This window comes from Talpa occidentalis, unplaced genomic scaffold (genome assembly GCF_014898055.3).
Source record: "Talpa occidentalis isolate TD23 unplaced genomic scaffold, MPIMG_talOcc4v2.1 talOcc4.10, whole genome shotgun sequence".
Lineage (NCBI taxonomy): Eukaryota > Metazoa > Chordata > Mammalia > Eulipotyphla > Talpidae > Talpa > Talpa occidentalis.
In genome coordinates this window covers 40890705-40909194 of record NW_023600993.1, presented here as the reverse complement: position 1 = coordinate 40909194, position 18490 = coordinate 40890705, and the positions used below count along the sequence as shown (strand labels likewise).

The 18490-nt window shown below is 34.0% G+C and overlaps 1 protein-coding gene across 3 annotated transcripts in view; it reads left to right on the top strand.

Annotated features, from left to right (window-relative positions):
* Positions 1-18490, top strand: part of DENND6A (DENN domain containing 6A) — a 41614-nt gene that overhangs the window by 10960 nt on the left and 12164 nt on the right. For 2 of the 3 annotated variants that reach the window (XM_037491450.2, XM_054694866.1), the window contains 11 exons: positions 1580-1618; positions 1719-1761; positions 8739-8851; positions 10584-10664; positions 11702-11807; positions 12421-12500; positions 13536-13598; positions 14416-14471; positions 15819-15941; positions 16437-16532; positions 18393-18487. In XM_037491450.2, coding sequence (XP_037347347.1) covers positions 1580-1618; positions 1719-1761; positions 8739-8851; positions 10584-10664; positions 11702-11807; positions 12421-12500; positions 13536-13598; positions 14416-14471; positions 15819-15941; positions 16437-16532; positions 18393-18487 — 895 coding nt within the window. The remainder of the gene's footprint in view (positions 1-1579; positions 1619-1718; positions 1762-8738; positions 8852-10583; positions 10665-11701; positions 11808-12420; positions 12501-13535; positions 13599-14415; positions 14472-15818; positions 15942-16436; positions 16533-18392; positions 18488-18490) is intronic. The other variant, XM_054694865.1, reaches the window with a different exon arrangement.

Here is an 18490-nt window from a genome sequence, read left to right as displayed (position 1 = left end):
CAAATTATTCTTGATAATTTAATATTTTACCAATCTTTTAGAGATAACTTTGACTCAATTTTTTTTAACCTAATGTAAATCCTTTTCAGTTCTCCCAGCTTTTTCCATGTTTCATTTTTAAAGTTTGTGAGCTATTTCTTTTTCTTTTATTTGAGATATGATTGCCAGAAAACATACTAGCTTCAGGTGCAAAAAGATAATGATTCAAATTTTGTATATATTGGGAATGATCACAATATGTCTAGTTAACATCAGTCACCATACATAGTTACAAAATTTTGTTTTCTTGTCATGAGAACCTTTAAAACTTATTCTTTTAGCAACTTTCAAGTAGATAATACTGTATGATTAACCACAGTCACCATGCTGCACATTATGTCCCTAGGACTTACTTTATAATTGTAAGTCTGTACATTTTGACCCACACTGTAACTCCTTGCCCCACCCTTCCCCTGGCAACCAGCAATCTATTTTCTGTATCTATGAACTTGGTTGTCCTTTCTTTTCTTTTCTTTTTTTAAGACTCCCATGTATAAGTGAGATCATAAGGCATTAGTCTTTTCTCTGTTTGACTTACTCAGCATAATGCCCTCAAGGTCCATCTATATTGTCACAAATGGCAAGATTTTATTCTTCTTTATGGCTGAATAATATTTGTGTGTGTGTGTGTGTGTGTGTGTGTGTGTGTATACACACACATACATACCACATTTTCTTTATCCATTCACTAAGGGATACTTAATATTGTTTCTAGATTTTGGCTATTGTAAATAATGCTGTAGTGGACATGGGATTGCAGCGGTCCTTTCCGGTTGGTGTTTTTACTTCTTTGCATAAATACCCAGCAGTGGGATCTTAGGGTAGTTCTATTTTTAATTTTTTGAACAACTTCCATATTGTTTTCTGTAATGGCAACACCAGTTTACATTCTTACCAATAGTGCATAAAGTTTTCATTTTCTCAATGTCCTTTCCAACACTTTTTTCTTTTAACAATAACCATCGTGTAGGCAAATTCATAGAAACAGAAAGTAAATGAGTGGGACTATAAGGGAATGAATGCTGATGGGTTTCTTCTTGGGGTGACAAAAATATTTTGAAATTAGATAGTAGAGATGGTTGCCCAACTCTGTGGATATTCTAAAACCCAATAAATCATACATTTAGAAAAATAGCCATTCTAACATTTATGAGGTGATATCTCTTTGGTTTTGATTTACATTTCTCTGAAGATTAGTGATATGGATCATCTTTTCATATACCTACTGGTCATCTTATGTCTTTGCAAAAATGTCTATTTAAATCTTCTGCCTGTCTTTTAATCTGTTTTAACTATTGAGTTGTATGAGTTCTTCAAATATTTTGGATGTTATCCCCTTATCAGATATATGATTTGCATGTGTTTTATCCCATTTTAGTGGGTTGGCTTTTCATTTTCTGATGATTTCCTTTGCGGTAGTGAACTATTTCAGAAAATAGTTCACCATTTGACCCTAGTCAGCTTGTGTTCTAGAAGTGCCTGCCAATGTTTATAAAATACTCAATATATCTGTCTAACACAATGTAACTTTTTTTTTCAGGTAATTTATCCTCAACATTCCAAGCTTACTGATAAAGAAGTAAGTGAAAATATTGTTCTGTATAATCTACTGTTGTATTTCTGTTTGTTTTTACTGATGTGTGTGTGTCAGCATATATAGCTTTTGTTTTCTTTTTCAGAAAACCAATATTTGCTATTTGTCTTTTCCAGATTCAAATTCAGGTAACTATTTTTTCATGTGGTGTTTCTGTTGAATTTTATATTAAGAATCCTGATTATACTCTTAGTGTATGAAAATTGATTAAAATAGTGTATTGGAATGCAAACTCAGTTTCTTACTAACAAGTCCATGTTTTTGATACGTAGTTTAATGATACCTTATTATGTCTGTTGATTTTAGTTCATTCAGCCTTTAAAATAACTGTTAATGATATAAAACAATCAAGGAACAGTAACTAGTTAAAATAGTGAAAAGACTGAAAATTGTGACATTGGTGTGTTTGGGGTTTACTTTCAGTTTAGGATTTGGGAGCTTGCCAAGAATTTTGTGAAAGCACAGCATTAAATAAAAACAAAACAAAACCAAAAAAAATGGTGAATCTGGTTATGAAACATGGCCATTAATTATTTGCAATAGTCTTTGTGAGCTATATGTGAAGTACGTGGAATAGTGTTTGAAATATAGAAAACAACATGTAAGTGTTTGCTATTATTAAACTTGGTTTTGCTGGTCTCTTTCAAACTCTCTCTTGTGTGGTCCTAATTGTTGAAATCTTTCAGGTTACTGGTTGTGTTCCACTTTCAAAACAACCTTTTAGGTTTACCATGACCAGGATATGTCAGACCACACACAGTTAGGACTCTGAGAGGCAAAGACATCCTAGATCCCTTTCCTTTTGTGGTTACTTCTAATATCCTTTTAATTTAGTTTAATCTGATTTGGGAGATTTGACATTTTAATTTATTAAAGATTTTTCATTTTTTTATTAATGCTCCCAGAGGTCCATTACATTTGAAACTCAGTTTTTGTGATATATGTAAAAGAGAAATGATGTCTTGGTAAAAAAGATGGCTTTGAGACATCTTCGTAGGACAATTCTTCTAACTTGGGGTTATTGGAATCTTTTAGTACGTTTTGCCTACTAATGAAATTTGATAGAGGAAAGGTAAGGGAAGGAGCCAGTTCATTTACTTTCTAAAATTTGACATGCAATTCTGAATGTAGTTAGTATTGGATTTGACTTCCAGGATGTAAGGTAAGCTGAGTTAAATTGATTGCAGGATGAATTGACTTTATGTGATTGGAGTCCCACTGGACTATACTGCACACTCTTCTCTTTCAGATCATTGCCAGTTTTCATGGTTCACTCTCTTTTCTACTTCTTTATAAGTATGAAGGCTAAGAAGGTTGTATAGCCTTATTTCTAGTTTTATATACAGTTAGTCTCTTCTTAGTCATTTCTTTGATTTGCAAGTTAAGTTAAAGTGTAAAGCTGTGTAAATCAGAATTTTTAAAAATACTTTTAGATATTTGAATATTATGTATTCAAATATAATAAATAATTGGGTATTTATTTTATCTTGGATCAGTAATAAGAGTTTGCGTACTGGCATCAGTCTGTGACTACACTTTGAGAAACTCTGGTCTAAAGTCCTGCTTCTCAGCAATTCCAACTCAACTACTCTTATCAGAGGGAGAACGTCTACATAGAGATGAAGTTCAGGGGTTGGGGCTAGCTCCTGAAGTCTCATATTTTATCTCAGTCTCATGCACTCTGAACCCACTATGTGTTGTTGCTACTGTACCACTCTAAACCACTGACCCATGCACTATGAACCACTCTGTGTTGGTGCTACTGTAGAAGTAATCTTTAAAGTTGTCTGTTCCCTTTAAGAATACTGTGTTGGTGCTACTGTAGAAGTAATCTTCAAAGTTGTCTGTTCCCTTTAAGAATACTATTTAAGCTTTTTTTTTTTCCTCAAATTTCCAAGTGGTTACTAGAAGGTGTCCTCTGTTTACCTTTAGCTTTGCAGTCTCAGTTTGATTGGCAGAGGTAAAACAAGTTTAAAAATATCTTGGGCCTCTGATTATCTTAAAATGGGAATTCTTTTTGTGACATATTGTATATACCACATGCATTTATGTAGGAGGAGCCATGACTAAATGAACTGGCTCCTTCCTTGAATAACAGAGATCAGTGAGTTCAAGAACTGTTATGTGAGTGGTAGTTTTCAAAAGAACTTTGGTAATTTTTGAGCAAAGAAAGCAGCTTTGATCTCTGCCTCAGTTAGCAGTGATATAACATTTTTTTTTTTTAAGATTTTATCTATTTATACAAGAACTGGGGTAAAGGCCAGAGGCTCGGGAGGGTGAGAGAATTCACCAGAAACAGTGGGGATCAGAACAGGCTGACTGATGGAAAACACTGCTGAAGGAAGCAGTGGGCGAGACAGGAGAGGTTTGCTGCGCCATGTGGGTATCTCCATGGCCGGCCAGCAATTGAACCTGCGCTGCAGAGACTGCGGACAGCCCCACAGCGCTGCACTGAAACTGTTGCATGATGGGGGAGGCCCTGATAACAACATTTTAAAACAGTTTTATTGAGGTATAGTTTACTGTATAAAGTGTATAATTCAATGACTTTAAGTATATTCACAGACCTATACAACTATTATCACAATCAATTTTAGAAAAATTTTGTCACCTGAAAAGAAACTCTTCCATTTTCTTCCCCTTCCCCCACTGCCCCAAGCTTTAAGCAACCACTTATCTACTTTTTGCTTCCATGGAGATCCCTATTCTGGATATTTCTTTAAGTGGAAAGTAGCATTTGTGCAGTCCATTTAGACTTGAAAGAACCAGTATGATGTAGTGGTAAAGAGTATCAGCTCCAGAGTCAGACATACTAGGTTTAAATTCTTGATCTGCCACGAGGGGATTTTTTTCTTGTGATGGTTATAAATCCTTTCTTTGCTTTGGCTTCCTCCTCATAAACAGAAATGGTAGTGGAACCAATCTGAGAAGCATGAAGACCAAATGAGTTAATATAGTTAAAGCATTTAGAACAGTACCTGGCACAGAGTAAGCAATCAATGAATATAGTAATACATATATTAGAAGGAGGAATAAACACTTCTGAAGTAGTGACAAAATAATGAAAATAATTTTGAACTGACATTCTATTTAATTTTTCTTATAAGAACTTAGTTATTTGCAAAAGGATGGTGGGGGAAGGTTATAGAAATTTTCTTAAAGTGTCAGATTATTCTGTTTTCTAGGCTAGTAGATTGTGTTAGATTAATGAAATGGAACGCTTCCAAAGTTGTGAAGTCTTAACTGAACAAATTAGCTGTTTTGTTAATACTTGCTACTTTTGCAAGGGGAAGGGCTTGTGATGTTCTTGATAAAGAACCACGGTGGGCCTCCCTGGTGTGCAGGCAGTTGAGCGCAGCGCTGTGGTACTGTCTGCAGCCTCTGCAGCGTGGGTTCGATGCCAGCGGGGTAGATACTCACATGGCGCAGCAGACCTCTCCTGTCTCTCCCGCTGCTCCCCTCAGCAGTGTATTTCAGTCAATCTGCCTATTCTGTTTCCTGTTCTGTCTCTCGTGAATCCTCTCACCCTCCTGCACATCTGGCTTGTACCCTGGTTCTTGTATGCATGAATAAATAAATCTTTGAAAAAAAAGAACCATGGTAAGGTGTGTTTTTCTTGGAGAAGTGTCATTTAATCTTCATTTTTAAACGGTTAATCCCATCTTTGTTAAATTTTCCTCTTTCAAAGAGGCAGCTCTCCTGCCTGCTTGTAACTACGCGGGTGTTTGTTTTCACAAACCTTTTCCCTTTGCAGCTCTTTCTACTGCTTATGTCTGTACAAGTGCCCTTTCCTTTCCTTTTTTTTTTTTTTAATGTAATAAACTTGCCCTTTTAGAGATGTGTGTGTGTATAAAACTGTTACATATGTATATGTATGTATATATATGTAAAGGTTACTATATACCTTGGTTTATATAAAGATCATATATTTTGAAATATTTTCCCATTTTTTAACATGAATAATTTGAAAGCTATGCTGCCCATAGCATAACTTTTTTTTTTAAAGATTTATTTATTTATGCATACAAGAACTGGGGTACAGGCCGGAGGTGTAGAGGGTGAGAGGATTCACCACAGACAGAGTGGGGAACAGAACAGGCAGACTGACTGAAATACACTGCTGAAGGGAGCAGTGGGCAAGTCAGGAGATGTCTTCTGCGTCATGTGGGTTGTTCCCTGCCTGGCCAGGGATCGAACTCATGCTGCATTCGTTGCGGAGAACTTCATAAGTTGCATCTTAACCCCTTGCGCCACCAGGGAGGCCCCAGCTTTTAAGTTTTTTTGAATCTTTGCACATCTTGACTTATCTTAGTGATATATTGGGTAAGATGCTTGGAATTCAGTACAATTGTTGGGTAGTTGTGGAATTTTACTTTAGAATCAGTGAATATGACTGCTCAAAGGGACTTTAAGAGATTATTTTATGATATCCCTTATATTTGTTGACAAGGAAATTGAGAACCTTGGGTTACATTACTTTAGAAGGCTAAATTTTTTTTTAATTAAAAAAAAAAAGAGCAGAACAGGCGAATCTACTGAAATATACTACTGAGGGGGACAGGGGGCGAGACAGAAGAGGTCTGCTGCACCATGTGGGCCAGCTCCTTGGCTGGGGATGGAATTCAGGCAGTGGCTGGCAATAGCTTGATAGCTCTGAGACTTTAATCCCTGCACCACCAGGGAGGCCCCTAGAAGGCTAAATTTTGATAGACCTGGAACTAGGTCCTATTGATTGTGTTTCCTTTTCCTCAGATCATAGCTATCAGGCTTGCCCTGCCTTTCCTAGTCATCATTTCTGCAAGGCAAATGTAAAAAAAAATCTGGTTGTCAATCTGTAATGTCTCTTTTCCTATCAACATAATGGTGAGGTCAGGATGGAGAACAAAGGTCTAGCCAGATAAAGAGCTGATATTTCTTTAGTTACCTTTAGTGTATGAAGGAACAGATCCCTGAAACAAAATGGGGACCATTTATTTCAGGTCACAAGCATACTGTAGCTAAAAGTCTTTTTTTTTTTTTTTTTTTGTCTTTTAAAATCATTTTATTGCTTCAAATTCTTTTTTTTAATTTAAATTTTATTTTTATATTCCCCATACAATTACAACCCCCTTATTTTTACCCCAAACCCTCCTTTCCCCACCCTCCACCCCCAATAGAGTGTCTCTTGTTCATAGTTATTTGTTGATTTTGATATTTTCTTTCTTATAGTTGTTCTTTTTCCTGGTCCCTTATTTAAGTTTTCTAGATTCCTGCTATGAGTGAGACCATCCAGTATTTTTCTTTTTCTTTCTGGCTTATTTCACTGAGCATGATCCCTCCCAGCGCCATCCATGTTGCTGCAAATTGCATGTGTTTATCTTTTTTGAATGCTGAGTAATATTCTTGACCTACTAAACATAGAGCTTCCATATGATCCAGCAATTCCACTCCTAGGTATTTACCCAGAGGACACAGAAACATCAATTCCAAAGGGCACTTGCACGCCTATGTTTATAGCAGCACTATTTACAATAGCTAAGCTTTGGAAACAACCCAAATGCCCAAAAATAGATGACTGGATCAAGAAGATGTGGTACATATACACCATGAAATAACAGTGTTTTTTAAACTGATAAAGTAGCTTCCTGATAATTTTGTACAGCTTGCTGGTGCAGTAGGTCACTAGAAAGTTCTCATAGCAGGTATATGATTTGGGAATGGAGCCAGGTGGGTAGAGATTTAAGGCTGTGGGAACTTCATAACTCCCCTGCATTTCTCACATTTTCCAGATACTATGTATCTCTCTTTTAAAAATTCATTGCATGTTTCTGCTCTGTTTTACTAAGTACCTCACTTTCTTTCCTTCCTTGCCTACCGCCCACCCTTTCTCCTTCCCTCCCTTCCTTCCTTTCTTCCTTTCTCTTTTCAAGAGGAAAATTGAACATCAATACATAAATTTGTTGAAAATTAAAACAATGCTATGAGTATTTTCCATTATCTCAAGTTGCATGTGTTTCCTTGTTTTTAACCTATGTACTTTAACAAATAAAGGAACTGAATTGACCTGCTCTCCATTCCCTTTTGTTTCTTTCCTTTACCACCAAAATACTAGTTTTTATTATTATGTATATATGTATATATATGTATATATATATTGAGTTGCTTTTTAAAAAACTTAAACATTTCAAGCTTCTGTTTTCTTTTTTGAGACTGTCATGTTAAAAAAAATAAGTACCTCTGTGTATAATGTAATCTTCAGCACATTTCATATTTAATATAAACCTTTTACTTTTAAATACTAAATATCGTAACTGGAAGAATTTAAGTGACAAGCTACTTCATGTGTCTTATTTTTTAGAATATTTGCATCTTTTGCGATTATTGCATAACAATTTAGGTAAAGTTTGCTTTAAGACATTTGCTAAAACAATTCAAGTTTAAAAACTTTATTTTTAATTGAAATGATAAAAATAGTAAGTCTGCTGCTTTGGCTCTTCCTGAAACTCAGTTCTTCCTGTGTCATCTGCATTACATCTTTTTTAAAAAAGGCTTTTCACTGTGGAATACCAAAGACATACCAAGTAAAGAAATAGAATTTACCTGTACCTCAGAAGTCTCCTATGTCCCCTCCCAAACATTATTTCCCTCCCCCCTCCAAATGTAACTGCTATCTTGACTTTTCTAGAAATAAGTTGCTTTTCTTTATAGTTTAGTTTTGTCCACTTTAAAATCAAAACTTTGTGTGAATGGATTCAAAACATTAAGTGTCTTTTTATATTTGACCTTTTTGCTCATTATTGTATGTGTGAGTCAGTATTACATGCAAACAGTTTTGATAAAAAGTTAATTATATTGGGAAAATGGAATAGAAAAAAATGCTAAAGTGACTTAGGAGGTAATACATGTTTTACTAATAACTTTGTCAGCAAAAGTGACAATAGCTTAACCAGCGAAAGTGGTTTTAAGCAAGTCACTGAACTATCAAGATCTCCTTTTTCTTTTCTAACCCCTCTAGAATGGGTTAAAATGGTTGAAAGGACCCAGTCAGCACTGACATTTGAAGAAACTGGTCAGATAAATGTTATTCTACACTATCCTTAATTTCTTTCATTTTTGTTTTCATTAGGTTGTCTTGGAGATACCCAGTTTTGTTTTAGATTTCGACAGTCTTCCGGGAGGAGGGTGTCACTGCATTGTCTCCTGGATCAATTTGACAAAGATTTGCCAGTTTACTTAAAGGTTGGAAAAGTAGTAATAGAAGAATGTCCATGGGAGAGGAACTTTTAAAACTTGGTTATCTGTTATAGCATTCAGAAATATTTTGCTTTTGTTTTGTCACTGTAATATACAGTTGGATTTCTTAAGTGAATCTAATAGGATTTAGCATGTGAATGAAAAAGACTATAAAAATTACTGTTCTTAAAACATTTTATAATGCCATTGTGAATTATAGAAATTAATTTGAATGTTGAAGTGATTTTATTTGTTAATTCTGTGTTGAAATGTAGAGGTGGTACAGTACCATACTGGGTAATACCACCCAGAGTTGGAGATTACCAGTGGTAATTCCTGCCTACTTTATGATAGAATTATACTTGTCTCTGTTTGATTTTTTTCATGGACTTTGTTTTATAGTTATTATTTATTAAAAACAATGATTCATATGATTTATAATTCAGTTAAAAATTCAGATGATTCCAGAATGCAGGTTTCTGTTTGTGATTCCACACTTATACCTCTAACTACATTAGGAAGATTTCCATTGGGATGTCCTATTGGCATATCCAACATGAAGTTGCTATGTTTGCCTAAAATCAACATTTATACTTTACCTTCTAGGTTTCACTAATGACAGGAACCCTATTATAATACTAATGATGGTACTACTTCCTTGTCCTCATATTTTGGGCCTTCAAAATAAGACCTTTACCTTTCCAATTCCCAGCTTCATTTCCTTTCTATAAATGTCAGCCAAATTGACTATGTGCTTTTTCCTGAGTTAGCTTCTGTTTTTCTTTCTCTGTGAGGTTTTACTCACACTCTTGATTATCTCAACTTGGAATGTCTTTGTTTAAATTATATCCATCCTTCAATGCACAATTCAAAAATAGCTCCTTCTATGAAGTCTTAACTGATCTCTACAAACAGAGGTAATCTCTTCCTCCTTGGCCTCTTTGTAATAACTTGTGCTTTTCCTCATGGTACCTGTCATCCTATTACACAATAGTCATTTTTGTACTTTTCTTACCCCTCTTAGATTTCGATTTTCTTAAGGAATCGTGTCTTCTGCATCTTTTTATCTTCTCTAATACAATGCCTTGTTCAAAGTAGGTGGCTATCAAATATTTGTTTAAATAATAGCAATCAAATAAGGAACTGAGCCGGAGTTTATTCCATTAGGATATAAAAATGTCCTAAGTTTAGGGGAATGTAAATTTAAGACATTTTTTAATTTTAATTTCTTTCAAATTGTACATTTATGAACATTCTAATATTTCATTATTATTGGGTAAAAATATAACTTGTTATGTAAGATTCCATTTGGCATTTAACTTTTTTTCTCCCCTCTCTTGAAATTTTACATTAAGATGCCTCATTTTGTTAAGACTGATCCCTAGGACTTTATAAACCCCAAATTATGGGTAGATTAAAAAAACAACAACTATTATAATGTTGGGAAACCACAGAAATTGATTGTTTCCGACCTCTATAGCTATAATAGAGTAAACATAAGCTGAGTGAGTTATAGGGGGAAGAAGCTGACTTTAGTACATTAGTTATGATTATTTCATCTTTGGGCAAGTTAGTGAGTTTTTTTTCTGGAATTTATTGTCATTGTTGTTTGTGTTGGAGGAAAAGTGTAACCTGCTCTTTGTGCTTACCTAATTTATCAGTTTGAATTTATAAATTAATATTAAAGGGTGGCAGTTTGTATATTGATTTATCAATCAACGAATCACTTCTTTCATAGAAGGATCCTGCTTATTTTTATGGATATGTGTATTTCCGACAAGTTCGAGATAAAACTCTAAAAAGAGGCTACTTTCAGAAGGTAATTTTCATGTCACTAATAGAAAAAGTATTTTTATATTGTGATTAGAGAAAACAAATGTTTCCACTTTAAAACTTTTTATATTTTATCTTTAACATACTAGAATTTATATTTTGTTTTTGTAGATTATAGATTAACTGCCACTGAATTTTGCCTTTCTCCTATTTCTGTGCTGGAGTCCTGACAGTAATTTACAGTTATTACATAAAACTGTCAAAAGTCAGAAGAATCTTCTTAATTTTCACATTTTACAATAAGAGAAAAAACAGATTATATTATTAGTTAATAAATACCTGCAGTATCTTTTTTTTTTAAGAGCTAGTGAATATACTTTAGCAACACCTTAGTGATTACCGTTTCCTCTTTAACTGTACAAACTTGTCTTTCTTAAAAGAAAAAAATAATTGTTTTGATTTAATCCCAGCTAACAGGGACTTACCTTTAACTTTTTGTAACCAAGAATGTGCCCTGATCACTAATAATGCTGGGTTGAAGGTTAAAAACTATTTTTTAAAAGAAAACTACTTTGGAGGAAAGAAAAGGAAAAAGAAGAAAGTAAAATACATCACAAATAAATCAAAATAGTATATATCTGAAGTGATCAAACTGTAGTTACAATTTTTAAGTATTTGGTGTGATAATTCAACTCTAAAAATTTAATAGCTATAGATATTAGTTTGAAAGGCATCACAGTTTGTTCTTTCCTTAATAGAAAGAGTTCATCATTCCTGAAATTGCTTTGCTGACATTAATAGCTAAATTTCAGAAGTTATCTAAGACATTAGTCTGTTTGTTAGCAAATTCTTTTTCCTGAAAAACAGGAAAATCTATGAATATGTTTTTATTCTTTTAAAGTTTAGTAATAGCAGGTAAAACTGCTTGCATAGTTTCATGTGTTCTTTCAACTATCCACTGTAAAAAAAATTATTTCAAAATTCACACCCTTTGCTGAATTTATTTGTAATTGTGTAAGAAACAACATACTTAAATTATAATCATAAGAAAACTTAGAAGCATTGTTTCTTTCTTCCTTCTAGTCCTTGGTTTTGATCAGCAAACTACCTTATATTCATTTTTTTCACACCGTGCTCAAACAGATAGCCCCAGAATATTTCGAAAAGAGTGAACCTTATTTGGAAGCGGGTAAGTTTAAAAGCATATGAATTAGATACCTTTATGAAGGAGTTTTAAATTTTTTATTGGAAACTAGTGATAAAAATGAAGTTTCCTAAAGTACCAGTTAAGAATTTTAAGGACTATATAGTGGGAGAGAGGTATAAAATTATTCTGGCATTTTTACCTACAAACACTAAAAACCTTATCTTTTGCTACTCCTTTTTGCAACATAGAGGATATCTATTTATAAAGCTAATAAGAAACAAGTATTGAGTAGACATTTCTAATACTCAGAGTATTAAACAGAGGTCCTATGTCACTCAATACAGAGGGAAGGCCCTTGTCAAATGGTATGTTTTTGTAGTTAATTTTAGTGCTAATAAATGTATAGGAAAACTCCCTTTAAACAACCTATAATTTTGTTGCTTTCCCAAGTTTTATTTGCCAATCCTAGAATATAGGTATATTCCTGATGAAAAAAAGATACTTTCACTCTAATTTTTTATTGACCACCTTTCCTAGTATTTTTTTTTTTTTTGATCTATACAAAATAGAAAGTAGAGTTCTAATTTCTTGTGTCCCTTTTTTCACATTTTATTATTTTCACTTATATTAAGGGTTATTTTTAAATATTTTTCAGCTTGTAATGATGTTGATCGATGGCCTGCCCCAGTACCAGGGAAAACATTACACTTGCCTATTATGGGGGTGGTAATGAAGGTAATAGTTTATGTTTCATTTGTTTGTTTTTTTAAAAAAGAAAGTTCACACGAGTTATGCTTTTTAACTTCCTAATAACACTCAATCCTGTTATTGCTTTCACTTTTTTACCTTAATGTGAGGAGTTGCAGTGATACCACAATTCTTCCTCCTGTACAGAACCACTCTTCACACAACTTCAGGGGCTCCCCGTCCTGTGTTATCTTGTGAATTTGCATGAGCGTATCATTCTTATGTAATACATGTGAACTTAAATGCCACCTCCTAGGATTCTGTAACACCATAGCTTTCCAGAGATGGGTGGTAGGCAGAAAGAGAACCCTTGTGGGAACAAGGATGAATTAGTAAAAATTAAAAGAAATTAGGAAAATCATTGGTTCTTTGTCCTGAATGGTTTAGCTTTTAATGTGAGACCAAATGTATTCATTCCAGGAATTTGTTCTTGATTAAAATTTTTAAAAAGATTAGTATCTTATTTTCAAACTGTGTGTGAATAGGTTCTATGTGCTTTTACTATTCATTTTCAGGTTGGGCTTATTTTTAGCAATGCATTCTCTTTAGATGTGCTCTCGTCTGTAATCTGTATTTTGTTTTTCCCTGAGAAAATGTAAATATGAAATAGTACACAGAGCTCCAGCTTGAGAGTTCTCATGGCTTCTGTGAGATTTATCCCATAGTTTGGAAAGCTTGAGAGGGTGTGTTTGGGTGTGTATAGTAATGAAGCAGATTGGAACAATAAACAGGAAGCAGTATGAAGTTGATGTCCTTTTTCCATTTTTCAACACAGTTGCTCCTCACTATATTAGTGATTTCTGTGTATGGGGCTATGGAGACCTAGGTTAACTTAATTTTATTCTGTGACTAAAAATAAATGACTAGTTTTTTAATCTGACATAAATATTTTATTTTTATGACTTTTTATCCATACTGAATATACTTTTGTAGTGGCAGGATAAGGCCCTTCTAAGACTTGTAAATTATAAAAAGGACATTATTTTGCAGCCAGAGTTAATTTCTTTTCTTCTTCTCTTTAAGGTACGGATTCCCACATGTCATGACAAGCCTGGGACCACTCAAATAGTGCAGTTAACTCAGCAGGTAGTGTGGTACCCTATAACTTAGCTCATATAATCTCTTTTAACAGAAGTTTTTAAATAAGCAAATGTTTGGGTTTATGGTATTTTTCTGAATATTACCGAAATATTTCATTATTCATTTTTTAACTGCTCAGTAAGTTCCTAACTCTTATGAAGTAGGATGCTTACTTAGATTTTTTTCCTTTGGGAGATCCTGTTGATTGTACTGTAATTGTGAAGGCAAAGAGAAAGTAAATAGTTTTTTCAGCAAGGTCTAATTCTAGCAAAACCTCTTAGAGAAGTGATCAGCAGACTTCTGTTTTTAGGAAACCAGCAGAAAAGATTCTGTAGTTATGATCACCTTTTGTTTTTCTCAAAGCTACATCTGCTAATAGTTAGAGTTGAATTTTTCATTGGAAATGTTTTAATTGGTATATTATCACTCCAATTGTTTCTTGAATTGAATAAAAATAAAAGTAATAAGAAAACTAATTTTTCCCGTTATGTTTAGGAATGAATGATCTGTAAGAACTGTTAAGGGAGATTAGAGAAAAAGAATCTCTTTTTAAAATTTTTTTTTTTTTATTTTTATATTCCCCATACAGTTGTACCCCTTTTATTTTGACCCCAATCCCTCCTTTCCCCGCCACCCCCCATAGTGTGTCTCTGGTTCATAGTTGTTTGTTGATTTTGATGTTTTCTTTCTTACTGTTATTCAGAAAAAGAATCTTTTTAAGAGATAGAGCAATTTGATTTATTGATGGTGTAGTAGGCATATTTCAAAAATCAATTTATGTAAATTTTAATGACACCTCTATTTTTTCTTTTCTATTTCTTAGGGAGACACACACATATCTGTTATTTTACCTACTGTTCATGAGGTGGATCTTTTTCGGTAAATAATAAAAAAATTTTGTTAACATCCTTTTCTCTTTTGATTTGTGATATTGTTGTTAATTTCCTTACAAAATGAATCTTCTTATAGGAGATGTGGAAGAATATAGTTACTATATTTCATATTTTGTAAATCAGTGGTTCATCCCTGGCTACAAGTTATTTAGATGTGTATTGGGACTTTCATGATAGAAACAAATTATTTTTTGTTTGGAGTGAAATACTTTCCATACTCTGCTTAGGCTCTGCTTCATCTGTTGAATCAACCCCATGTGGGGTACCCTTCTGCCCCATTCATAATCCTATATCCCACACTAGACCACCTCTTCATATGGATGCCATTTTCATCCTGCTTGTGCTTTGACTCTGGATGCCACGCCTACCCCACGTGAATGCCTTCTTTATCATACTCATGCTCTTAAGTCTTGCTCCAGATCACCAGTCATGGAGACACCCTCATCCCATTATGATACCTCACTATGGACAGCCTCCTCAACCTACTCTGGAGGCTCTGACACTCCATACCAGATTGCTTCTCTGTGCTTCTCACACTCACTCTGTCACTGTAAACCAGATCACCCCCACACATAAACACCTCTTCACCACATTTGGACTGAAACAGCCCCACAGCAAACCACTTCCTTCACACGAGCCCTGACACCTCCCTCTGAGTTAGCATGGCCCTCTTTTTTCCTCTTAGCAGAGATGCCTACCATGCTCTGTGTTCTGATTTAGAATTGAATTGTTTAGGAAGGAAAGAGGAAGAAAAGCTCTTTTGCCTCATCCTTAAACTGTTTTGTTTTATACTCCCTTCACATTTGTCTTCTTGACTTTGAATATTAAAATCAACTTTACCTAACTTCTGTCTCACAGATTTGTTGCATTTTTGCACTTACATATTTTCCCCCTTCCTTCATTTCTTATATATGTGTGCATTTTCAACAGGTGGATTGGTTGTGGTTTTTAAATAGACAAGTACTTTAATTTTTTCCTTCAAATTAGAATACAATTTCAAATGGAACAAAGCAATATCAATAAAATAGATGTACAATAAGTAACTATTTTATATGCTTTTATTATTTGTTAGCTATTCTGTCTGTTCAATATATTGCATTTAATTTTATAAAAATTGGAATGAGTGAAATTGTTACATATTTTTATGTGGGTAAAGGGACTTACCTATTTGTGTTACCATATTCTAAATGAATTTGTATTATAAATGAAGGGGCACATTGCTGGAAGAACTGATACCGTGAACTTTTTAGAATGATTATATAGGAACTTTATTATCTATTAGCCAAAGGAGTTGGATAAATAACAATATTTCTATTGTGAAAACACCTTCCAGGTGTTTCTGCCCAGTTTTCTTTCACAGTCAGATGCTTTGGGAGCTGGTTCTCTTGGGTGAGCCCCTTGTGGTCATGGCTCCGTCACCATCAGAGTCATCAGAGACTGTATTGGCACTTATTAAGTGAGTGTGCTTGATTCTTAATGGTGATATTTATAGCACTTTCTATCTGTAAAATGCTTGCATTCTTTGCATTGATCCACACAATAGGCCTGTAAGAAAGTAGTGTTCTATAGCACCATTTTATGGATAAGAAAATTAATTCAGGCTCTGTGAGTGTCAGAACCATGTTTTTGTTGTTCTGAGTAACAAGCACATTCTTTCACTTACTGGAAGTTGTGTGAGTGGTCAGTGTCTGATAAAAGGCATATTGCTAATAAGTAATAGAGCCAAAATTTCACCCCATCTCCTGCTTCAGGTCGTGTTCTTTCACTATGCTATTCTGCATTGTGTTTCCATTTGTATTTCTAGTTTCTTGAAGTAAGCTTTTCATTTAGTTAGATAGAAAAGTTATTTATCCCTTGAGGAGTAAAATATGTGTGTATATATGTTTTAAGTTATTGAGTAAGGCCTTTAATTTCTGTGTTCTTTGTTTTACACCTTCTTCTTGCTTCACAGCTGTATTTCTCCATTAAAGTACTTCAGTGATTTCCGACCTTATTTCACTATTCATGATAGTGAATTCAAAGAATATACTACTCGTACTCAAGCCCCGTGAGTAAACAGAATAACTTCTACCTAGCATTTGCTAAATTTATAACAACAATTATGTGGGATTGCTTTTGGTAATTTAAAAGTTTAAATTTTGAACTTATTGGCAGTTTGATTTTACAAAGTAAGGTTTTGAGATGCTGCTGGACATTTCAAGAATCATTTTCTTTCAATGATTTTATTAATGGAGGCTGTATTGTCATTCTGTTATTCAGTCCGTTTTATGGCATCAGTGATCTTTTTGCTCTGTGACCTTCTTTTTCCTCTTCCTCTTCATTGACTCAGCGTATAACATGAAAATTCTTCCCAATTTGTGAGAGGGAAAAACATTATCTTCCCCACTCCCTTTTAGGTCTTGTCCCATTGCTTACTTCATTTTCATAGCTAAGTTTCTCAATTAATAGCAAAATCTCCACTTAGTGTCTCTAACCCTTGATTTTCTGGTTGCTTCTCAATCTACTGAAGGTTGGTTTCTTTATTTCAAATGAAGCTGGCCTTGCTAAGGTCATCAAGACCGTTCTTACTGTCTGAACCAGTTTGCACATTATTGCTGTCTCCTTTTTTTTTTTTTTGTAACATTTAAGTTGTTGACCTTGAAAATATTTTAATCCTTGATAAACTGTTTCCTGACTGTCTAGTGGTGCATCTCAGTCTCCTGTGCAGTTGTTTCTTCTCTGCCATCACCTTAAACATTTGTGTTCTCCAGTATTGTGTTATGGGATCTGATTTCAGACTGATAATTCTTTCTGTACAAATTACTCTGTATCTATAGCCTTTGTTAATGTCTGTATACCGAGGGATGAAATTTATCTTCTTAATCTAAATCTTTTCAAGGTCCAGACCAATGTATACATGTTGTTGGTTTTTAACACATTGCCACTGGGACATCTTAATGGCATCCAAAACTAAATATGTTCAAACTGAATTCTTTTTTTTTTTTTTTCATTTGAATTCTTCTTGTCTCTTTTCTTCTATAATCTCACACCTCTTCCTATTTTCATAAATGGTACTACTTTTCACTTTGTTATGAAAAACATAAATTTTCTCTTAACATGCCTCACATCAGGTTTTATCAAATTCTGTCAATTCATCTTCCTAAAATACCTCGTAAAATTTGTTATCTTCTTTCTAACACTCCTTTCTCCGACTTTCACCTCTAGTCTATTTTATCTCCTGTTGCTTTTTTCTGAACCCCATTCTGTTTTAAATTTCATAGTTTTTCTAATAAGTACATTTTTATTCATGTGGCACTCTTCCACTCAGTTTCTCTTTTTGCCTGTGAGATAAAATTTGAACTTCTTAACATATTGCTATGTAATTTGGAACTTAATTATTTGCCAGCATCTGTCCATCTACTCTCATTTCTGACTATTCATCCTTTCTACATTTTGCTGTAGGAATACTGAAATATTTGTAATTCTACAAACAGACCATGATCCCACTTCATTATTCTGCACATACTATTCATTCTCCTATATCACCTTTACCTCCCTTACCTACTTGACAAAGAACTACTAATCTTTTATATCTTTGTGCAGATGTCCACTTTGGTGAGGCTGTTCCAGTCCCCTGATAGTTTCTTCTTTGTAATGTTGTACATTTATACTACTTCCATTGTCTTTAATTTTTGGCATCGTAATTGGATATGCATACCCTTTTTCTTGTGTACTTTTAGAGGGGTCATGTCTTTTCATCTTTATATGCCTAGTGCTAAACATGATGGCTGGTATGTAGTTGACATGGAATATATCGAGTAAAGGAAAGATAATCTTATTTATTGTTCACTCAAAAGAAATTATAAGCTAGTCTTTACTGATGGAACATTCATCTTTTTCTCACTGTTTTTGTTTTGTTTTTATGTAGGCCCTCAGTCATTTTAGGAGTAACCAATCCCTTTTTTGCTAAAACACTTCAGCACTGGCCACACATTATTCGAATAGGAGACCTTAAACCTGCAGGTA